This window comes from Glycine soja, chromosome 17, assembly GCF_004193775.1.
Source record: "Glycine soja cultivar W05 chromosome 17, ASM419377v2, whole genome shotgun sequence".
Classification (NCBI taxonomy): Eukaryota; Viridiplantae; Streptophyta; class Magnoliopsida; order Fabales; family Fabaceae; genus Glycine; species Glycine soja.
The window spans coordinates 34,684,285-34,703,940 of NC_041018.1; the positions used below are offsets into that span (position 1 = coordinate 34,684,285).

General features: G+C 35.6%; 1 protein-coding gene, 1 long non-coding RNA gene and 1 other non-coding gene across 3 annotated transcripts; 1 reads left to right on the forward strand and 2 right to left on the reverse strand.

The window, feature by feature from the left end:
- Window positions 1-410: 410 nt before the first annotated feature.
- Window positions 411-3,503, reverse strand: LOC114392589. The gene is made up of 3 exons (XR_003662348.1): window positions 3,422-3,503; window positions 1,709-1,764; window positions 411-453 (listed from the first exon to the last, which is right to left on the reverse strand). It is a non-coding gene; the product is annotated as an uncharacterized LOC114392589 (long non-coding RNA).
- Window positions 3,504-4,100: 597 nt separating this feature from the next.
- Window positions 4,101-19,298, reverse strand: LOC114391688 (probable 26S proteasome subunit rpt4). Its single transcript, XM_028352663.1, has 4 exons — window positions 19,056-19,298; window positions 6,989-7,234; window positions 4,538-4,627; window positions 4,101-4,136 (listed from the first exon to the last, which is right to left on the reverse strand). Exons 1-4 carry the CDS (start codon window positions 19,296-19,298, stop codon window positions 4,101-4,103), a joined length of 615 nt encoding a protein of 204 aa, XP_028208464.1.
- LOC114394283 lies at window positions 13,426-13,533 on the forward strand. Its single transcript, XR_003662689.1, has one exon. It is a non-coding gene; the product is annotated as a small nucleolar RNA R71 (small nucleolar RNA).
- Window positions 19,299-19,656: the final 358 nt, after the last annotated feature.

The window sequence follows — 19,656 nt, forward strand, 5'->3', positions numbered from 1 at the left end:
ATTTAGATTGGCACCTGATTCGTAGGACCTATGCTTCTACTAGTCTGCTGGTTTCTACCTTGTATATTTAGTACCTCTGGTACTCACAGTTATTAATACAAATTATAATTTTGCTGATAAAAAAAAAGATAATACAAGAAAGAGAGAAGGGCAGTGACAGTCACAACATATATATAGAGAAGGGAAACAGATAAAATTACAAAAACATTCAACACTAACAATGAACAAGTTATGAGAGTTTAAATCACAGTAAATACTTCAAAGATATCAGTCCAATGAAACAAAGGTCATGTAGACAGGCATAGCATAAGTTACAAATATACCAATAATGCATACAACAACAATTTCAAATTAGTTTTTGAATCAAAGATATAAATACCTGACTTTGAGGCTTCAAAGATATAATCAAAGCGCTTCCGCAGCAACGCCAATTAGCAGTAGTAAATGATAGCCCTAAAAAAAACCATACAGAAATTAGCCACAGTGTATTTAAAGCCTTTTATCAACAATATGACTCTCACTTCATGGTGATAAATTGACTCTCAAAAGACATTATACTGAGAGTGTATTTAAAACCTTTTTCAGTCATTCTATCAAACAGCTCATTGACAATTTTTTAAGAATACATATCATATGAATCTAAATGACAAACCTCTATCCCAAGTGGAAGTCACTCTTAAGAAATCTCTTCAAGTTCAATTGTGGGAGGCAGCTTATGCATATGAATCTATGTTGAGACAAAAGGCTAGAATTAAGTGGCTAAAAGAAGGGGACAACAACTCTACTTATTTTCATAGATTGATCAATCATAGAAGAAGAAAAAATGCTATTCCAGGTATTTTCATGGATGGTGTGTGGATTCAAGATAAATTACTCTAAAAGCCACTTTGGTTGTTTGGGTAAATCAGCAAGTTGGTGCAGGGAAGCTGCCCAATTCCTTAATTGCAGTACTTTGGAATTTCCTTTTACTTATCTTGGAATTCCAGTTGGGGTGTCCTCTAAGAGCTGGATCGTGTGGCAGCCTATTGTAAGGAAGTTTGAAGTCAAACTTGCAAAATGGAAGCAAAGAACTCTATCAATGGGGGCAGAATCACTCTTATTAATTCTGTCCTCTCAGCCTTACCTATCTACCTTCTATCCTTCTTTAGGATCCCCAAAAAAGTGGTGCAAAAAATTGTCTCCAACCAGAGAAATTTTCTGTGGGGAAGTCACCAAGAGGTCAGCAAGATTCCTTGGGTGAAGTGGGACAAAGCTTGTCTTCCTAGTACTGAATTTCATATATAATATATTGATTTTTGCTGTGCAAAAAAAAATGTGTCTTTGTAATCTGTAGTACCACTGGTACTTCTAATTATCAATATAAATTATCTTTGCAGTTCAAAAAAAAAATATTAAACAGAACAGTACCACAGGTACTGAAAATAAAAGATACAAGACACAAAAGTGCCACCTTCCAAAAAGCAAAACAAACCCAACAATAACCCAGCACAAGGACCCCAATACATATAATCAGAAATTTAACCAAAGGCCATCATAAGCACCTTTTGAGGTTCAAAAGGAATGCCATGAAACAGCAAGGAATTCCTAAGCAATCACTAGACCTTTCTATTTCTATTTTTTACACATTTTAAACTCAAACATATAAAATAAAAACTATATAACAAACTAACAAAGATAAAGACAAAAAAAAAAGGAAATATAAACTCACCTCAGTTGGTGCTGCTGCCCATCATTTCACTCTCACAACAAATAGGAATCATGTACCTGCATGGAAGAAATAATCACACAACACACAATGATCAGAATAAGCAAATGCATATAATTAAGCATGATACAATATCAATATTCATGGAAGTAACAATGACTTGTCAAAAATTTGGATGAAATTCAATATGTAAATCAAAGCTTTGTCCCTGAAACCCTCTATGTAAATCAAATCTTTGTCCCTGAGACTGATAAGGTTGCTAGTGAACATACAACAGATTTAATAGCTGTGTTGGGAAAGGACAATATTGACTCATGAATATTTTATCCTTTAACTCTAGAGGGTTGGGTAGTGGTGTCAAGTGGTCAGCCATAAGAAAAATGACCTTGACCAACAATCTTGATGTTCTATGTATCCAAGAAACAAAAATCGAAGCCATTGATAGGAGGATATGTCAGTATTTATGGGCTGACTGTAATGTTGCCTCGGAATGTGCCCCTTCAATTAATCCCACTCTATTTTTAATAAGCAATCAGCAGACCTCCTCAATTAATTCTATGGGGAATTTTGTGGAAGAGAGATGGGAATGGAAGCTAACATGGAGAAGGAACTTTTTTGACCATGAAATTGACATGGTAGCTGATTTTATAGCTGACATCGAGTCAGGCAACATCAATCACTCCATCAGGGATTTCCTTTGTTGGAAGTCTGATCCTAATGGCCTATATTCCACAAAGTCTGCTTACAAAGTGCTGCAGGAGGGTCATGCTAGTGCTATTGAGGACAGGGTTCTTAACATCATGTGGAGTCTGAAAATTCCCCCAAGAGCTAGTGCTTTTTCATGGAGATTATTCAAGAACAGGCTCCCTACTAGGGATAATCTTAGAAGGAGGCAAGTGTCATTGCATACATATAGTTGCCCCTTATGTGACCTTGAAGAAGAATCTGTCAATCATCTTTTTTTCAACTGCTCCAAGACTAGGAGTCTCTGGTGGGAGCCTATGAGATGGGTTAATAGAGTGGGTCCCTTCCCCACTGACCCAAAGAATCATTTTCTGCAATTCTCTCAGTGGAATAGGCCAAGCTACACAGTCAAGAGATGGGAATTTCTCTGGATAGCTTTGTCAGTGTCCATTTGGCATCACAGAAATGGCATGATTTTCAATAATCAGCCTTTTAATCCAGAAAAGGTCATGGATGAGGCTCTATTCCACACCTGGTCCTGGCTCAAGTGTGTGGAGAAGGGTTTCCAATCGCATTTTAATTTTTGGTCAACTAATCTGAAGGAGGCTTTTTCTTAAAGGGGTTGGGTTTGCTTTGTATGTTGTCCTATCTACCGTTTCTCCCTAGTGGGGTTTAGGCTCTTTTTGCCTTGTATTCCTATCTTATTTTCAGTACACCTAGTACTGATCTTTATATATAATATATTGATTTTTGCTGTGCAAAAAAAAAAAGCTTTGTCCCTGAAACCCTCTATGTAAATTTGACAGCCTCATCTCTCCCTTCCTGAAAACCCACTAAAAATTGCCTAACCCCCTTGCTGTTACTCCATAATTTATTCTGCAATAACTGCTTAAGGCAGTTACATATGGTCCTAAATCACTACACATTCAGTTACGATTAACCCTTTGTGCCTAACTAGGGTTTCGAAACATCACAACAAAGACACACCATTGAACAATGGATTTTCATCATTAACATACAACAAAGACATACCTTCGATGGAAGCGCAGACACGAACTCCACAAACGCGAACTCGACAATGTGGTTGTAGTCACGGAAGCGCAGCCCAGTTTGCGACAAACACGAACTAAGGCAGAAGGAGAAACAACAATAAAGCCCTGGGTTAAAACGACGAACGCCTAATGTTAAAACGACGAATGCCTAATGTTAAAACGACGAACGCCTAATGTTAAAACGAAAGGACGTACCTCAATGGATAAGTGCCAAAGACGATCTCCACAAACACGATCTCCACAATGTGGTTGCAGTCACGGAAGCGCAGGCGACTTTGACACAAGGAGAAAGAAGAAGAACGATAGGGTTCAAGCGCAAGGAGAAAGAAGAAGAACGATAGGGTTCAAGCGCGGGTTGTGCAATTTTAGAAGTTTAATTTATAATGATAACAACATCGGTTTTTTAAAACTAACCGATGTTAACATCAACTACGTAACATCGGTTATAATAAAACCGATGTTAACATCGACTCGATAACATCAGTTTTTACAAAACCGATGTTAACAATCGCATACTAACATCGGTTTTGGAAAAACCGATGTTAACTAAGTCTACTTATTTACAAAAATGCCACCACGCTTTCGTTAACATTGGTTTTAGCTATAACCAATGTTAATTGGACGATGTAGAAAGCTGTTTTTTTAGTAGTGAATGATCTTTATTTAACATATAGTTTGTTAGTTAGCTTATTCACCTAAAAGTTACACATGCACAAGTGTAATATAATGTGTACGGAAAATCACAATGTTTCTCATTAAATTCCTAGGACGACATTCATTTCTCTTTGAAGCTAAAATTAGGAGAAAAAAGGGGAGAATTGCTAATGTATCAACCAAACTTTTATTTTCTGCATTTCTTTGATCTAAAACAGCATTACAGTAGTGAGAAAGACCATGCATTATTTTGTTGTTGAAGTATTTCATAAACCATATTGAGGTTATTAGTACAGTGTAACTTATTTTATGATGTAAACACTGTTATATAAATTTAAAAATGAGATGTACATTATGCATGTTTTTATCCAAAATCGATCAAATGCAGCAAAAAGTTGCTACAACATTGACATTTAAGTTTAAGTTGGTAAATATAACTAACGTGACGTCGAGATATTGCATTGACATGCCCTCCATTGATGCCCAAGTCAATGTCCACAGGAACACTTTGAGTTGCCCGTCCCAGTAAAACCTGCATGATGAATTGAGTCATCATTAAAGCATTATCCAATATCTTAAATTCAATTTAATTATTGAAAAAAAAATTATCCCAGTGCAGCACTCTTTTGAAAGCTCATTTATGTTTATCCAACTACTACTTCCTTTAGAGTTTTCTTTCATCACAAAACTCACTCAATAATTTACAAGGAGATTGCTGCCTCAAGTTAGGAACACAATCTGAATAAAACAACCAAATGTGAGTGTGTGTGTGTAACCTTATATATAATGCATGTGAGATTTTTTTAAGAAGTTATTAAAAAATAAATAACATGAGCTCATTATGCTTTGAGTGTTTGAAATGGAATCATTAAAAAAGATCCCTCAAATGACAAGTTGACCGAGTAACCTGTTTATATATAATGCATGTGAGATTCTTTTAAGAAGTTATTAAAAAATAAATAACATGAGCTCCTTATGCTTTGAGTGTTTGAAACGGAATCAGTAAAAAAGATCCCTCAAATGGCAAGTTGATTGAGTAACCTGTTTACATGCTCAAATACCTCGGGTTTCTTAATATAATGCTTTGAGTGGCGACTGTAAAAAATGGCAAATGCTCCATGTGAATCAATGGCTCTTTCAATACAAGAATGGGAACCTTGTTCTAGCCTCATTGTAGCTCTCTTACTCTCCACATGTTGATATCTTGATTCTAAATTGTAATCAAAATATATATTGTTAGGCTATAATAAAAGAAAGTACACAGTGGTAGTAACTGATGCATGCGCCCTTACCATTTAATTGGGTCATCACTTCATTATAGGCATCTCCATATCTCTTCTCCAAAGAGAAAAAAAGGAAAACAAATAACACAAAGTAACAACAAATAGAATCAATGGTTGTGTAATAACTTCTTCATTATAATACGACCAGGTTCTATGCCTAAATTGAATGATGTAGCTAGGACCGTAAACTAGGTTCTATGCCTAAATTGAATGATGGCTATATCCTACTGAGATAGCTAATCAAACCCTGCAATAAAAGCATTCAATCTCATTAGCAAGAAACTCACAATGACGAAGCCAGGTACTAACTTGAATATTCCACACAGCTGGAATAGTAACTGCACTCTTTGCAAACTCAACACCAATTCAATATTCCTGTCAATTCAACCAGGTCGCAACAGGGCTGGATCAAGGCTTTCAATTCAATTGGTTGCAAGAATCTCTTTAACATCACCTCTTGAATCGAAACCATCTAACTAGTTCAGCAACTCCAACATAGTCCTTTGAATTTCATGTTCTCCATTTGAGTGGGCATCATACCTGCAAAGCATATAAGAGACATATAATAAGAATTGACTCATGATATCACTCTTCTACCAGTCATGTACCCCAGCTCCTCCCAAAATAAAAAACTACATCCAAAAAAAGAGGATAGAAAATGTGTTAAAATAGTGACTCTAGAGGTTGATACTTGATAACTTACCTCTTTGTACCAACGACATCAATTTCATCAGATAAAAATTACCACAAGTTTTGTTAGTTGTTGTTTCTAGATGCAAACAGAAAAACATTACTTTTTAACCATGTTTGGAGTTAATTAAATGATGTCTAACACCTGCAGGAATAAAAAATTTGTCGTGATATTTAAATGCTTAAATAATATCAATATAATTAAATAAATAAGAAAAAATTTGTTGTGATATTTAATGAAGAATTTTTTTTAAAACAAAGGTATATTATGTTATCCTGTAGGATTAGTTTCATATTTCCGTATTATCTCCTAGGATTTCTTATCTTATTACTTGTTTCCTTATTTACTTAGGATTATGATCTAATAATAGTATAAATAAAGGTCAGTGTATCATATCTTGTAACATTAAAATACCTTGCAATGCTCAAGAAAATATTATTCAGTCTCTATTCTCTCAAATTCCTCCCTTAATTCCTAAAACCCTGTAATATCAACAAAATCAAAGAATTTTTCTATATCTATAGCTTCACTTTACCATCAAGATCATCAACCACAGGTTAATATCTTAAACACTCAAGAACTTTTTTCTTCTGTACATTGATTATGAAAGCGAAAAGTCTTAAGAGAAAATTCATGCAATGTCCTCCAGTATTCGTAAAGCCACCAATCAATAACTAGGAAATAACTGAATTTCAAACAAGTAACATGAAAAATCAATTTTGTAGACACAGACATTTTAAAAAAAACTTTGTAATGCATAAACCATATATATCAGATAAGCATTCAAATCTCTTTTTTGTGGAAGAAGACATGAGAAAGAATTTCAAACTCCATGTTATTAAACAGAGAAATGAGGAATAAAAAAGATGTTAGGATTATATTCCAACACCTTATATAAGAAACCCAAAAAAATGCACACCTTAGCTAGCAACGTCTTCCCAGTTCCAGGTTCTCCATATAAAATGACTCCCTTAGGAGGCTTGATATGAATGTCTTCATACAGTTCAGGATGCGTCAGGGGAAGTTTGACTGCTTCTTTAATTTCCTGTATCTGAGCATCTAAACCACCAATATCAACATATGATTCCAAAGGTGCCTTTTCAACCTTCATAACAAAGACCATTGGATCAACTTCATCTTGAAGAAGCCCAACAACAGAGAGAACCTGATAAAGAACCATACACGATAAGAAAGACTAATAATAAGATTGAAATAACAAATTGAAGGACTGAAATATAAAAGTGAACATAAATTCATTTCTATGCCCCAATTCAGATATAATTTGTGTTCTAAACAATTCATGGAGTTATGTGATAATTAACCTATGAATCAGAGTTGCTAAAACAAAAATTACAATGTGAAAGTGGTTATTTGCGTATTGACAGAAATATTAAAAAGTAGCTTGTCTTTTGCTAATATCTTAGTCTGGTTACCAAGATGTGAAAGAAAGAAAAAAGGAAAATAAAAACAAAGCACTTGTGATCGAGGCCGTACCCGAATCAAATAAACATTAAAATGCAGTAATTAGAAAGGGATCCGAGGTCGTCTCCCAACGAGCAATGATACACCAAATGTTCATAACAGATAATAGGAAAATAGTAACGAATGGGGGGGGGGGGTTGTTTGCTTTTGTAAATTAAACAGCGAATAGATGTGAATTAGAAAATATCAGAATTAAAACACATTGTTTCCCCTTGATTCACAAGCAAGTCTCTTGTCCTAGGTTACGAGAGTTTATCCTTATTCAGTTCAACCACTTAATCCAACCCTAAATTAAATTACTAAGCGAAATTTAACATAAGGCATTCATTATGTGATTAAGCAACACATACACCAATTACTCATAAACAATCATTAAGCATGAACGTAAATTAAGCATAGAGACAATTAATCAAGCACTAAGCATGCATGAATTAATAGCAACAAATTCAGAGTAATTAGTGAAGAGGAAAAACTTAACAAAATTTAACAGTAATAATAGAACCTCAAAGAGAACTGTGCTTGATCCTCAAGAGAATACAACGCTGGGGACTTAGCCTTCCATTAATCAATAGAGAACGAAATTATAGATTGAAGAACGAAATTTTATTTCTAAAACAAAAAGTCAGAACTGGAATTGCAAAAACGAAAAAAAGGAGAAAGAGAAGAGAGAGTGCTAAACTAGAACCTTGGTGCTATTATATAGTTTTTCAACCCCAAAGCTTACAAATCTATTTTAAATCCAAGCCCATAAATAAAATAAAATTAAATCTAGATAAGATAAGATAAGATAAGATCTAGATGAAATAATATCTAGATGAGATCAAATCTAAATAATATCTAGATAAGATAAAGTCTAGATAAGATAAAATTTTGTAGAATAAAATAGTCTGCCCTCTTCAAGTCCAAGCCCAATTCTGGATTCAAGCCCAATGCTTCATTAATTCCTGAAATTAGATTAAAAACATCAAATTAGCTTAATGGGCCCAAATAATAAAACTGCCTAATTAATTTGACAATTAAGACTAATCAGTACTTAAAATGGTGCAAAAATGGTTAAGAAATAGGAGAAAATAATGACACATCAAAACCCCCCATACTTAGCCTTTTGCACTCCTGGGCAAAATGAAACAAAGAACGAAATCCAAGGATATCAAAGAGAGACAAACAAAAACATTTACATATTTCTCAATGAACATCAAGGAATGGGTAACATCTACATGAAGAGATCCAAAGAGTCAAGACATTCGTGAAAATCATCCAAGCAACCCAATCATGGCAAAATAGTTAATCAGATCAAGAATGAAAAGTGATAAAGCCTCACAAGATATACACTCTATCTCTCAAGTGTCTAGGCTACTATTTACCCTCAAAGCACCCATGAAAACCAACACCACATAAACTTGGCAAGATTCTAAAATTGACAATCAACCCATAAACATAAGCACATGAGGATCAAAAGGTCTTTTAAGATAGTAATGGGGCCAAGGACAAGGTAGGGAAAAATATGGAATAAGTAGCTAAATCCCAAAGGAATAGAGGAGCAATGGAGAATAAGTGCATATTAAAAAATAAGAAAACCTAAAGATAAAATTTAAACGCAAAGAGTAGAGCCAAGAGTCTCATCATTCTTTTTCCATTTAAGATCTTATTCACTCAACTTTATTGCTTTTCTTTTTCTTTTTTTTTTTCAAATTGATTCAACTAATTTTTTTTTGTTTTGCAATTTTTTTTTTGAACAGTAGCATTTGAGAACTAGCATATCATTCAACAGCATGTCCAACATTTAACCCATATACAATGTACATCAGTATGACCCAAAAATACATCATGAAGCATAGCCAACAAAACATGTTATCCAACAACCCCCCCCCCCCCCCCCCCCCACACACACACACACTTATTCCTAAAACAATTCCAAAGCTCCAAAATTCCTTAAGGGTAGGGTGAAATCATGGTTTTTCACTTAAGGCTTGTAATGAGCTCAAAACAAAGAAAAGGGAACAAGGCTCAAAAGGGCTATCAAAGAAATTAATTCAAGGTAAGTCCATTTGGCTAGAGGCTTATAAGAACAAAATTGCCTAAATCATTTCCAAATATGCATGTGAATTAGGAAGCATCAACAAGAATCAAGCCAAGGCTATTGTGCAAGCAATCAATGGAGCAAAACACACCAAAAGATTATGATGATGGATGGCTCAAATTCTCACAAAGGTAAACTTATCACTTTCAAATTGAGCTTTCGAAACTATCATGACATGTAGAGGAAAAACAAAGATTTCAAATCACAAAATGTCAAGAGACTTTTATTTTCAGAACAATTACCCATTTCTTGAACATATCCCATAATTCAAAGAAAAATATGCAAAGTTGTACATGCAAACAGAATAGACCTAAAATATTAAACTAGAAATCCAACAAAACTAACAAAATTAACAAATTTAATAAATTTAACAAAACTAGCAAAACCAAAGAACACTCCCCCCATACTTAAACAACACATTGTCCTCAATGTAGCACAATTAAAAGATTAAAAGCAATTAAACCATCAAATCGAATCGGACAAATGTAATAAAAGTAAAGGAGGAGATAGGAAAAGAAAAACTCCCTAAGTCATGGTGGAAAAGAAGTAAGCTGAAGTAAAGAGATCTTTTAAGCAAGGACAACCCCAATGTGTAATTGGATGCATCGCACATTAGCTCAAATGGGGCTGTCCAATCAGGTGCCTGAATGATAGGGGTGGTAGTCAGTGCTCTTTTGAGGCAATGAAAAGCCTCTTTGCATTTATCATTAAAGTCAAACTCCACCTCCTTTTGCAACAAGTTGGATAGTGGAAGGGCTACTTTGCTAAAATCTCTTATAAAGCGTCTGTAGAATCCTGCATGACCAAGAAAAGATCGCACCTCTCGCATGCAAGAGGGCCAAGGCAATTGTGAAATAACATAAATTTTTGTAGGATCTACTTCAATGCCCTTATTGGAAATAATGTGGCCTAAAACTCTACCTTGCTCAACCATAAAATGACATTTTTCAAAATTTAGAACAAGGTTAGTTTCAGTGCATCTATTCAAAACTTTTTCCAGACTATCCAAACAAACATCAAAAGAGGATCCATATACAGTGAAATCATCCATAAACACCTTTATGCAATTTTCTAAAAAATCACTAAAAATACTAATCATGCACCGCTGGAAGGTACCAGGGGCATTGCACAGGCCGAAAGGCATCCTCCTATAGGAAAAAGTGCAGAAGAGGTAGGTGAATGTGGTCTTTTCCTGATCCTCAGGAGCAATAGTGATTTGCATATAACCAGAAAAACCATCCAGGAAACAGTAGTGAGATTTACCTGCCAGACGTTCAAGCATCTGGTCAATGAATGGCAGGGGAAAATGGTCCTTTTTGGTAACCTGGTTCAGCCTCCTATAGTCGATGCAGACTCTCCAACTGTTCTGCACCCGAGTAGGAATCAGCTTCTCCTTCTCATTTTTTATCACAGTGAGGCCGGTTTTCTTCGGGACTCACCCATTGGCTGTCGGAGATAGGATAAATGATGCCAACTTGCAAAAGCTTGGTTACCTCCTTTTTCGCTACATCAAGAATTACCGGGTTGAGTCTTCTATGTGGTTGTCTTACTGGTTTAGCCCCATCCTCTAATTTATTTGATGCTTACATGTTGATGGACTAATACCAGGAATGTCCGCCAGGGTCCAGCCTATAGCCTTTTTATGCTTCTTGAGAACTGATAACAGCTTCTCCTCTAGCTCATCAGTAAGGGAGGCAGATATAATTATTGGAAAACTTTTGCTCTTATCTAAGTAAGCATATTTTAAATTTAATGGCAGAGGCTTTAATTCTGGTGTGGGCGGCTGGATAATGGTAGAAAGAGATGGTTTCTCAGCCTGTACCTCATAAAGAAAGTCAGAGGTATGTGTACTTCCTGAAACATGGTTAGTTCTATCTGACTCTAGAAAATCAATCTCAAGAGGTAAAACATCACCAGACATGTAATTAATATCAATTTCAGATTCACTCTCAACATCAAATTCAGACATATGATCAAGTACAAATTCAGATTCAATGTATGAAGAGTGACAGGCATACAGATTAGAATGAAGATCAGTCATGTATTCATCAACAATATGGTCAATTATGTCAACATGAAATACAAAAAGATCTTCAGATGGGTGTTTCATAGCATCAAGAATATTAAAATGAATAGTTATATCACCAAACTCCATAGATAGTGTGCCTGCATATACATCTATCTTAGTTCTAGCAGTTTTCATAAAAGGTCTGCCTAGAATGATGGGAACTGATCCTTTAGAAAATCCCTCCTCCATATTCAAAATATAAAAATCAACAGGGAAAATCAATTCACCAACTCTAACTAGGACATCCTTTATGAAACCAGCAGGATAGGCAACACTTCTATTAGCTAAATGAATTACCACATCAGTTGACTGCAAGGGACCAAGAGATAGAGAATTAAAAATAGATAGAGGCATCACACTAACAGAAGCTCCTAAATCTAGCATGGCATTGTCAAACTTACTGTTCCCTATAATACAAGGTATGCTGAATGTACCTGGATCTTTACATTTTTCAGGGATTTGGGGAACAGACTTACCAATCAATGCGGAGACATTTCTGCCCATACTAATTCTTTCACTTCCTTTAAGCTTCCGCTTATGAGTGCACAGCTCTTTCAATAATTTAGCATATCTTGGAATTTGCTTTATTGCTTCCAGCAGAGGTATGTTTACCTCTACTTTTCTAAATGTTTCCAATATCTCCTTCTCTGTCTCTTCCATTTTTTTTGTTGAAAATTGCTCTTGGAGGGAATGGAAGAGAGATATGCTGCTTCTCTTTAGATTCACCTGCATAGAAATTGTTAGGTAACTTACTCTTTAAATTTTCATCATCTTTTTTCTAGAGTAGAGTGAAGTTGGGCAGGTTCATTTACGGATGAGGAAGATGTTGCTGGTTGAGGTTCTTGACACTGCTTTCCCGATCTCAATGTAATGGCACTCACATTTTTGGGATTCTGGACAAATTGAGAAGGTAATCTGTCAGAATTCTGGGACTGTGTTGATTTAACTGTGTAGCCAATTGTCCCATATGATTAGTTAAGCTCTGAATGGAGGCTCTGGTCTCTTGTTGAAACTGCATGTTTTGCATAGTCATTTGCCTCACAAGTTCTTCAAGGGAAGGTTGCAGAGGAGCCTCAACTGTTTGATGTTTTTGAGGCTGTTGTTGTTGTTGCTGCTAGATTGGTGGAGGAACGTATGGTCTGCATGGGCCAGCAGCATTTTGAAAATAAGGTTGTTGTTGCTGCTGTTGTGAAGGATTCAACCATCTAAGGTTGGGATGATTCCTCCACCCGGGATTGTACCTGTTGCTGGAGAGGTCATAATTGTTTTGTTGTGGCTGATTTTGCTGCTGAGGTTGAGGAGGTCTGTTGTAGATGTTTGCAGCATAAGCTTTAGGCTGTTCAATTGCTTCAGATTGTTGCACAGAAGGGCAAAGGTCTGTGTGGTGGTCGGTAGAGGAGCATAAACCACAGAGTCTGGTGACAGGTGCAGATTTTTTATTCATGGCCAGTTGGGTTACCAGGTTAACCAAGGCATCTAGTTTACCTTCAAGCTTCTTAGTCTCGGTTGATGAAGATGAATTTGTGGCTACTTCATGCACTCCTCTAATGACAATAGCATCACTTCAGGCACTAAATTGCTGGGAGTTTGAAGCCATCTTCTCAATTAAATTTTTGGCTTCAGCAGGGGTCATGTCTCCAAGGGCTCCACCACTGGCTGCATCTATCATACTTCTCTCCATGTTACTGAGTCCTTGATAAAAATATTGGAGGAGAAGCTGCTCAGAAATCTGGTGGTGAGGACAACTGGCACATAGTTTCTTAAATCTCTCCCAGTATTCATATAAGCTCTCTCCACTGAGTTGCCTAATTCCTGAAATATCTTTTCTGATAGTCGTGGTCCTGGAAGCAGGGAAAGTCTTTTCTAAGAATACTCTCTTGAGGTCATCCCAGCTCATGATAGACCTTGGAGCAAGGTAATATAGCCAATCCTTTGCCACTCCCTCTAAAGAATGAGGAAAAGCCTTAAGAAATATGTGATCCTCCTGGACATCTGCGGGTTTCATGGTGGAGCAGACAATATCGAATTCTTTCAGATGTTTGTGTGGGTCTTCACCTGCAAGGCCATGAAACTTTGGAAGGGAATGGATCAGCCCAGTTTTAAGAACATATGGGACATCCTTATCAGGGTATTGGATGCACAAGCTTTCGTAGGTGAAATCAGGTGCAACCATTTCCCTTAGAGTCCTCTCACGGGGTGGAGGTTGTGTCATGTTCTCAGAATGTTCAAAACAATAATGCTCAAAATCACTAATAACAGAATGCTCAGGATGCTCAAAAGGTACTAAATGATGTCTAACTAATCTATGAAATGTCCTATCTATCTCAGGATCAAAGGGTTGTAAGTCAGATGGATTGCCTCTAGTCATACATTATATTCAGCATGCACAACTAGTTGCCTTCTTATGCAAGTAACAGTGTAGGTTTGAACTACAGCTACCATTAAATGATATCCAAATGACTTGAAATTTTGTGATCAACCTTATAAAATGATGAGAAGATAGCACAAAAAATTTCAAACTAAAATTCAAAGTCTAACTATCGAAGCTAAAAATGATAAGTTAAGAAAAATAAGAGAATAATACTTGGAAAATAAAAAACTTTTGACATAATTGCAATTTTTGGAAGAAGGAGACCTCAGCCGGCCTATGGCGATCTGCCACGGCATGGGAATTTTTTTTTCTACCCCAAATAGATATATCATAATTGCGATTCTGATAACCGGAGCAAAAGTTATGGCCGTTTGAAGTTTTGACAAAAATCAAATTTGCTACTTTTTTGGAACTTTCAAATCTAACCAAACTAAGGGCTCCAGCTATTTTTCCCACAAAATATGGATCAAAATAAGTGACCACAAAAAAATTCAGCCAAAAATAACAACTATAGCTACCAAAACAAAAAATCCCAATTAATTCAGCAAGGGTTGTCTCTAAAATCTGTCGCTAAGGGATTTCCACTACTACCCTGTTTTCCAGTTTAACAAAAGTGGTCGCTAAATCCGTCGCAACGCACTATTCAATGCAAAATATAAAAACTGAAACAGGGGAAGTGCTGAACAGAAAAACTAAATGAAAACACCACACTAAACAAAATAACAAGACTCTAAACACACTTAACGCAACACAAATACCACACTAACACAACACACGAAAGCATAAAACAACTAAACATAAAACACGAATCACTAGTTATTATGAACCTTTAGACACTGCTCCCCGACAACGGCGCCAAATTTGATCGAGGCCGTACCCGAATCAAATAAACATTAAAATGAAGTAACTAGGAAGTGATCCTAGGTCGTCTCCCAACGAGCAATGATACACCAAATGTTCATAACAGATAGTAGGAAAATAGTAACGAATGGGGGGTTGTTTGTTTTTGTAAATTAAACAACGAATAGATGTGAATTAGAAAATATCAGAATTAAAACACATTGTTTCCCCTTTATTCACAAGCAAGTCTCTTGTCCTAGGTTACGAGAGTTTATCCTTATTCAGTTCAACCACTTAATCCAACCCTAAATTAAATTACTAAGCGAAATTTAACATAAGGCATTCATTATGTGATTAAGCAACACATACACCAATTACTCATAAACGATCATTAAGCATGAACGTAAATTAAGTGCAGAGACAATTAATCAAGCACTAAGCATGCATGAATTAATAGCAACAAATTCAGAGTAATTAGTGAAGAGGAAAAACTGAACAAAATTTAACAGTAATAATAGAACCTCAAAGAGAACTGTGTTTGATCCTCAAGAGAAAACAACATTGGGGACTTAGCCTTCCATTAATCAATAGAGAACGAAATTATAGATTGAAGAACAAAATTTTATTGCTAAAACAAAAAGTAAGAACTGGAATTGCAAAAACGAAAAAAAGGAGAAAGAGAAGAGAGAGCGCTAAACTAGAACCTTGGTGCTGTTATATAGTTTTTCAGCCCCAAAGCTTACAAATCTATTTTAAATCCAAGCCCATAAATAAAATAAAATTAAATCTAGATAAGATAAGTTAAGATAAGATCTAGATGAAATAATATCTAGATGAGATCAAATCTAAATAATATCTAGATAAGATAAAGTCTAGATAAGATAAAATTTTGTAGAATAAAATAGTCTGCCCTCTTCAAGTCCAAGCCCAATGCTTCATTAATTCCCGAAATTAGATTAAAAACATCAAATTAGCTTAATGGGCCCAAATAATAAAACTGCCTAATTAATTTGACAATTAAGACTAATAAGTACTTAAAATGGTGCAAAAAGGGTTAAGAAATATGAGAAAATAATGGCACATCAACTTGAAAGCGAAGAAAATTACAGTTTTGTTTTTATAAATAGCCTTGTCTTCACTTCTTCTTGCCTTGCACGTAATACAACATCCCCACCTGTTAATTTGCTAGCTGGCTTGTTAGTTGCTTCCCATTCAGCATGCAACATCAATAGTAGCCACAGGTTAGCAGTCAAAAGCTTAAAACATGCAACGAAGGCAACTAGGTTGCGTGTCTCATCCATATATTATTGATCTTTTTAGACTTAATGAAGAAACAAGAAGAGGGAAAGGTAATTTTGGATTGTACATAGTTGCTACTATTCATCACTAAAGGAAAATGGTAATTAACTATTTAAATGCTCTTCTTTCTTTTCAAGCTTCTGTCTTAATTAGAAATGATGATTATATTTATCAAAACTTTGGACAAAACGCAACATCAATCGCTAACTACATGCAAATAGTTGTGACTAGTTAAGCCAATGACTTGCACCAGTCATCATTAATTTATTCCTCTAAAAGCAAGTGAAATTGAAATTGAACAAAAAAAATGGATACCAACAAACATACCAAAAGAACCCAAGATGAGGTGTGAGAGCCCGCAATCTCTGGAATCTTCCCCTTCATCTTTTGCAAAGCTTGAGTCACCAGCCTTTAATTATATAAAAGAGGGTTAGCATGCCATAAACAATCCTAATGTGAAGAAAAAGGGGCAATATTTGCCCTCGTAGAGAATATGGTAGTCTTTCTTCTTCTTATTTGACAAAAGAGAAGATGGTAGTCTAGCCTAGGCTTTAGAAATATGGGATCTATGAATCTTGCCTAAATTGTTGCATAAGCTTTTGTATAATTTTATTTTTTAAATATAGTAGTTCTAAAAAAATATCACAGGTATAGCTAAATGGTTAACAAGAGTAGCGTTGTGATCTGTTCATTTGTTCCATTCCCAATTTAATGTGACACAACTTGAGGAGAGGAGCTCAACAATAAGCATTAAGCACCATCCCCTCTCCTAAAATCTTAATTCCTCCCAAAATAAAATAAAAAATAAAAAATATAGACAAACATTTAGGTTGGTACATCCCAGTGTTTGAAAATCTGGTGTAAAAATATGAAAAATACTTTTGCAAAAGAATCAAAACTCTTGTTTTTTTATGTATTTCATTTTTATCTATTTAATTATATTAAAATGCACGTCGGAATAATTTTAACTATAAATCAAATATACACATATATCTAATGACAAGGGAAACAAGAAGAATAGAACAACCTGATATTTTTTCAATCCTAAAATCAAATCAAACCAAACAGAGCATTTACTGACTGTAGAAGCAAAGCTTCATGGTGAATCAAAGGTGATTCAAAGGTGTTTTGATGATAACAAAAGATGATGACAAAGGTGATGACAAAAAGCTCAAAGATCAATCAAAGAACAACTCAAGTGAATCAAGAACAATTCAAGAGTTCAAGATAGAATCAAGAAGAATTCAAGACTCAAGAGGAAAGTTAAGAGTCAAGAATCAAGATTCAAGGTTCAAGATCTCAAGAATCAAGATCAAGATTCAAGAATCAAGAGAAGGCTTAATCAAAATAAGTATGAAAAGTTTTTCTCAAAAATTGAGTAGCACATGATTTTTCTCAAAACATGTTTACCAAAGAGCTTTACTCTCTGGTAATCGATTACCAGATTGATGTAATCGATTACCAGTAGCAAAATGGATTTGAAAAAACTTTCAAAGTGAATTTACAACATTCCAATTAATTTCAAAAAGCTGTAATCGATTACAATGTTTTGGTAATCGATTACCAGTGCCTTTGAACGTTGAAATTCAAATTCAAATGTGAAGAGTCACATCCTTTCACATAAAAGCCTTGTGTAATCGATTACACTAATATGGTAATCGATTACCAGTGTTTGTTTCTGAACAAATCAAAAGATGTAACTCTTCAAAAGGTTTTTTGACTTTTTCAAATCGGTTTTAAGTTTTTCTAAAAGTTATAACTCTTCTAAATGGTCCTCTTGGCCACACATGAAGAGTCTATAAAAGCAAGGCTTTGTTTTGCACTTCAATGATCTTGAACACTTATTCATACAATCCTTTACAAGCCTTGAATCTCTTTGAACTTCTTCTTCTTCTTTGTACCAAAAGCTTTCCAAAGTTTTCTGGTTTTCTAAACCTTGAAAACTTGTGCTATTCATTCTTTTCTTCTCTTCTCCCTTTGCCAAAAAGAATTTGCCAAGGACTAACCGCCTGAATTCTTTTTGTGTCTCTCTTTTCCCTTTTCCAAAAGAACAAAGGACTAACCGCCTGTATTCTTTTGTGTCTCCCTTCTCCCTTGTCAAAGAATTCAAAACGACACAGTCTGAGAATTCTTTTGATTCTTCCCATTCCCTAATACAAAAGTGTTCAAATGTTTAACCGCCTGAGAATTCTTTTGTATCCCCATTCACAAAGTATCAAAGGTTTAACCGCTTGAGATCTTTGTCTTAACACATTGGAGGGTACATCCTTTGTGGTACAAGTAGAAGGTACATCTACTTGGGTTTGACTGAGAACAAGAGAGGGTACATCTCTTGTGGATCAGTTCTTGTGGAGGATACATCCACTAGGTTCAAAGAGAACAAGGGAGGGTACATCCCTTGTGGATCTTTGCTTGTAAAAGGATTTTTACAAGGTTGAAAGACATCTCAAGGACCGCAGGTCGCTTGGGGACTGGATGTAGGCACGGGTTGTTGCCGAACCAGTATAAAAACTCTTGTGTGTTTGTCTCCTTTTTCCCAACTCTTTTACTTTTTGCTGTGCATTTTAATTTCTGTTTTTACTTTTGGTTAAGTTTCTCTTCTACTCCTTATTCTCTTAACAACATAAGTAAAAGCCTTAGAAGAGTAAATTTTTAATTAGTAAAGGTTTAGGAATAATTAATTCAACCCCCCTTCTTAATTATTCTAAGGCTACTCGATCCAACACTGACAACACAATATACAAATTTAATAGAAGCACAACAGGCTGACAATATTATTTCATTTGGACAGTAATTTCGAGATATGATGAAATTCAAAATAACATGAATGAGAGACCACTTCAGACTGGGTCGGTGGTTATAGTATCAACAGCGGTAGGTACGTCGCCGGCGGGTTTAGAATCAGCGACATTGGGAACGTCATTAATGGTGGTTTTAGGAAGAGCATCATCGTCGGGGTCACGTGACGGGTCAGAGTTGTCAATCGAAGCACGTGCCTTGGTAAGGAAGGGTTTGAAAGCGAGCTCTATAAGGAGCCACGTGAATGCTAGGGCTCCCGCCACCACCGCTGCTTCTTTTGCCTTCCCCATTTTGAAACTCTTCTCTTCCCTTAATTAACCACTCATGTAAACCCTAACGTGAAGGAAGGGAAGCGAGGAGTCAAGCTTACTTTCTTGACCAGACACCAGCGACAGCTAAACACTTTCATGGGGAAGTCATTTTTGGCTTTAATCAACCACCAATGGTATAAGGTGATCTTCAAAAACAAAAGAACAATGCCAAACATAAAAATTAGAAAGGGGAAAAAAAGGAAAGAAGAGGTAAGACTAAGAATGAAGGAAGGTAGTGATGAGTGCATGAGAATATGATGATGAGTGCACTTGGTCTTCTCACCTTTCTTGGAGTTTTCAAGAAGGGGGCACGAGAAGCGGAATCGACGGAGATTGG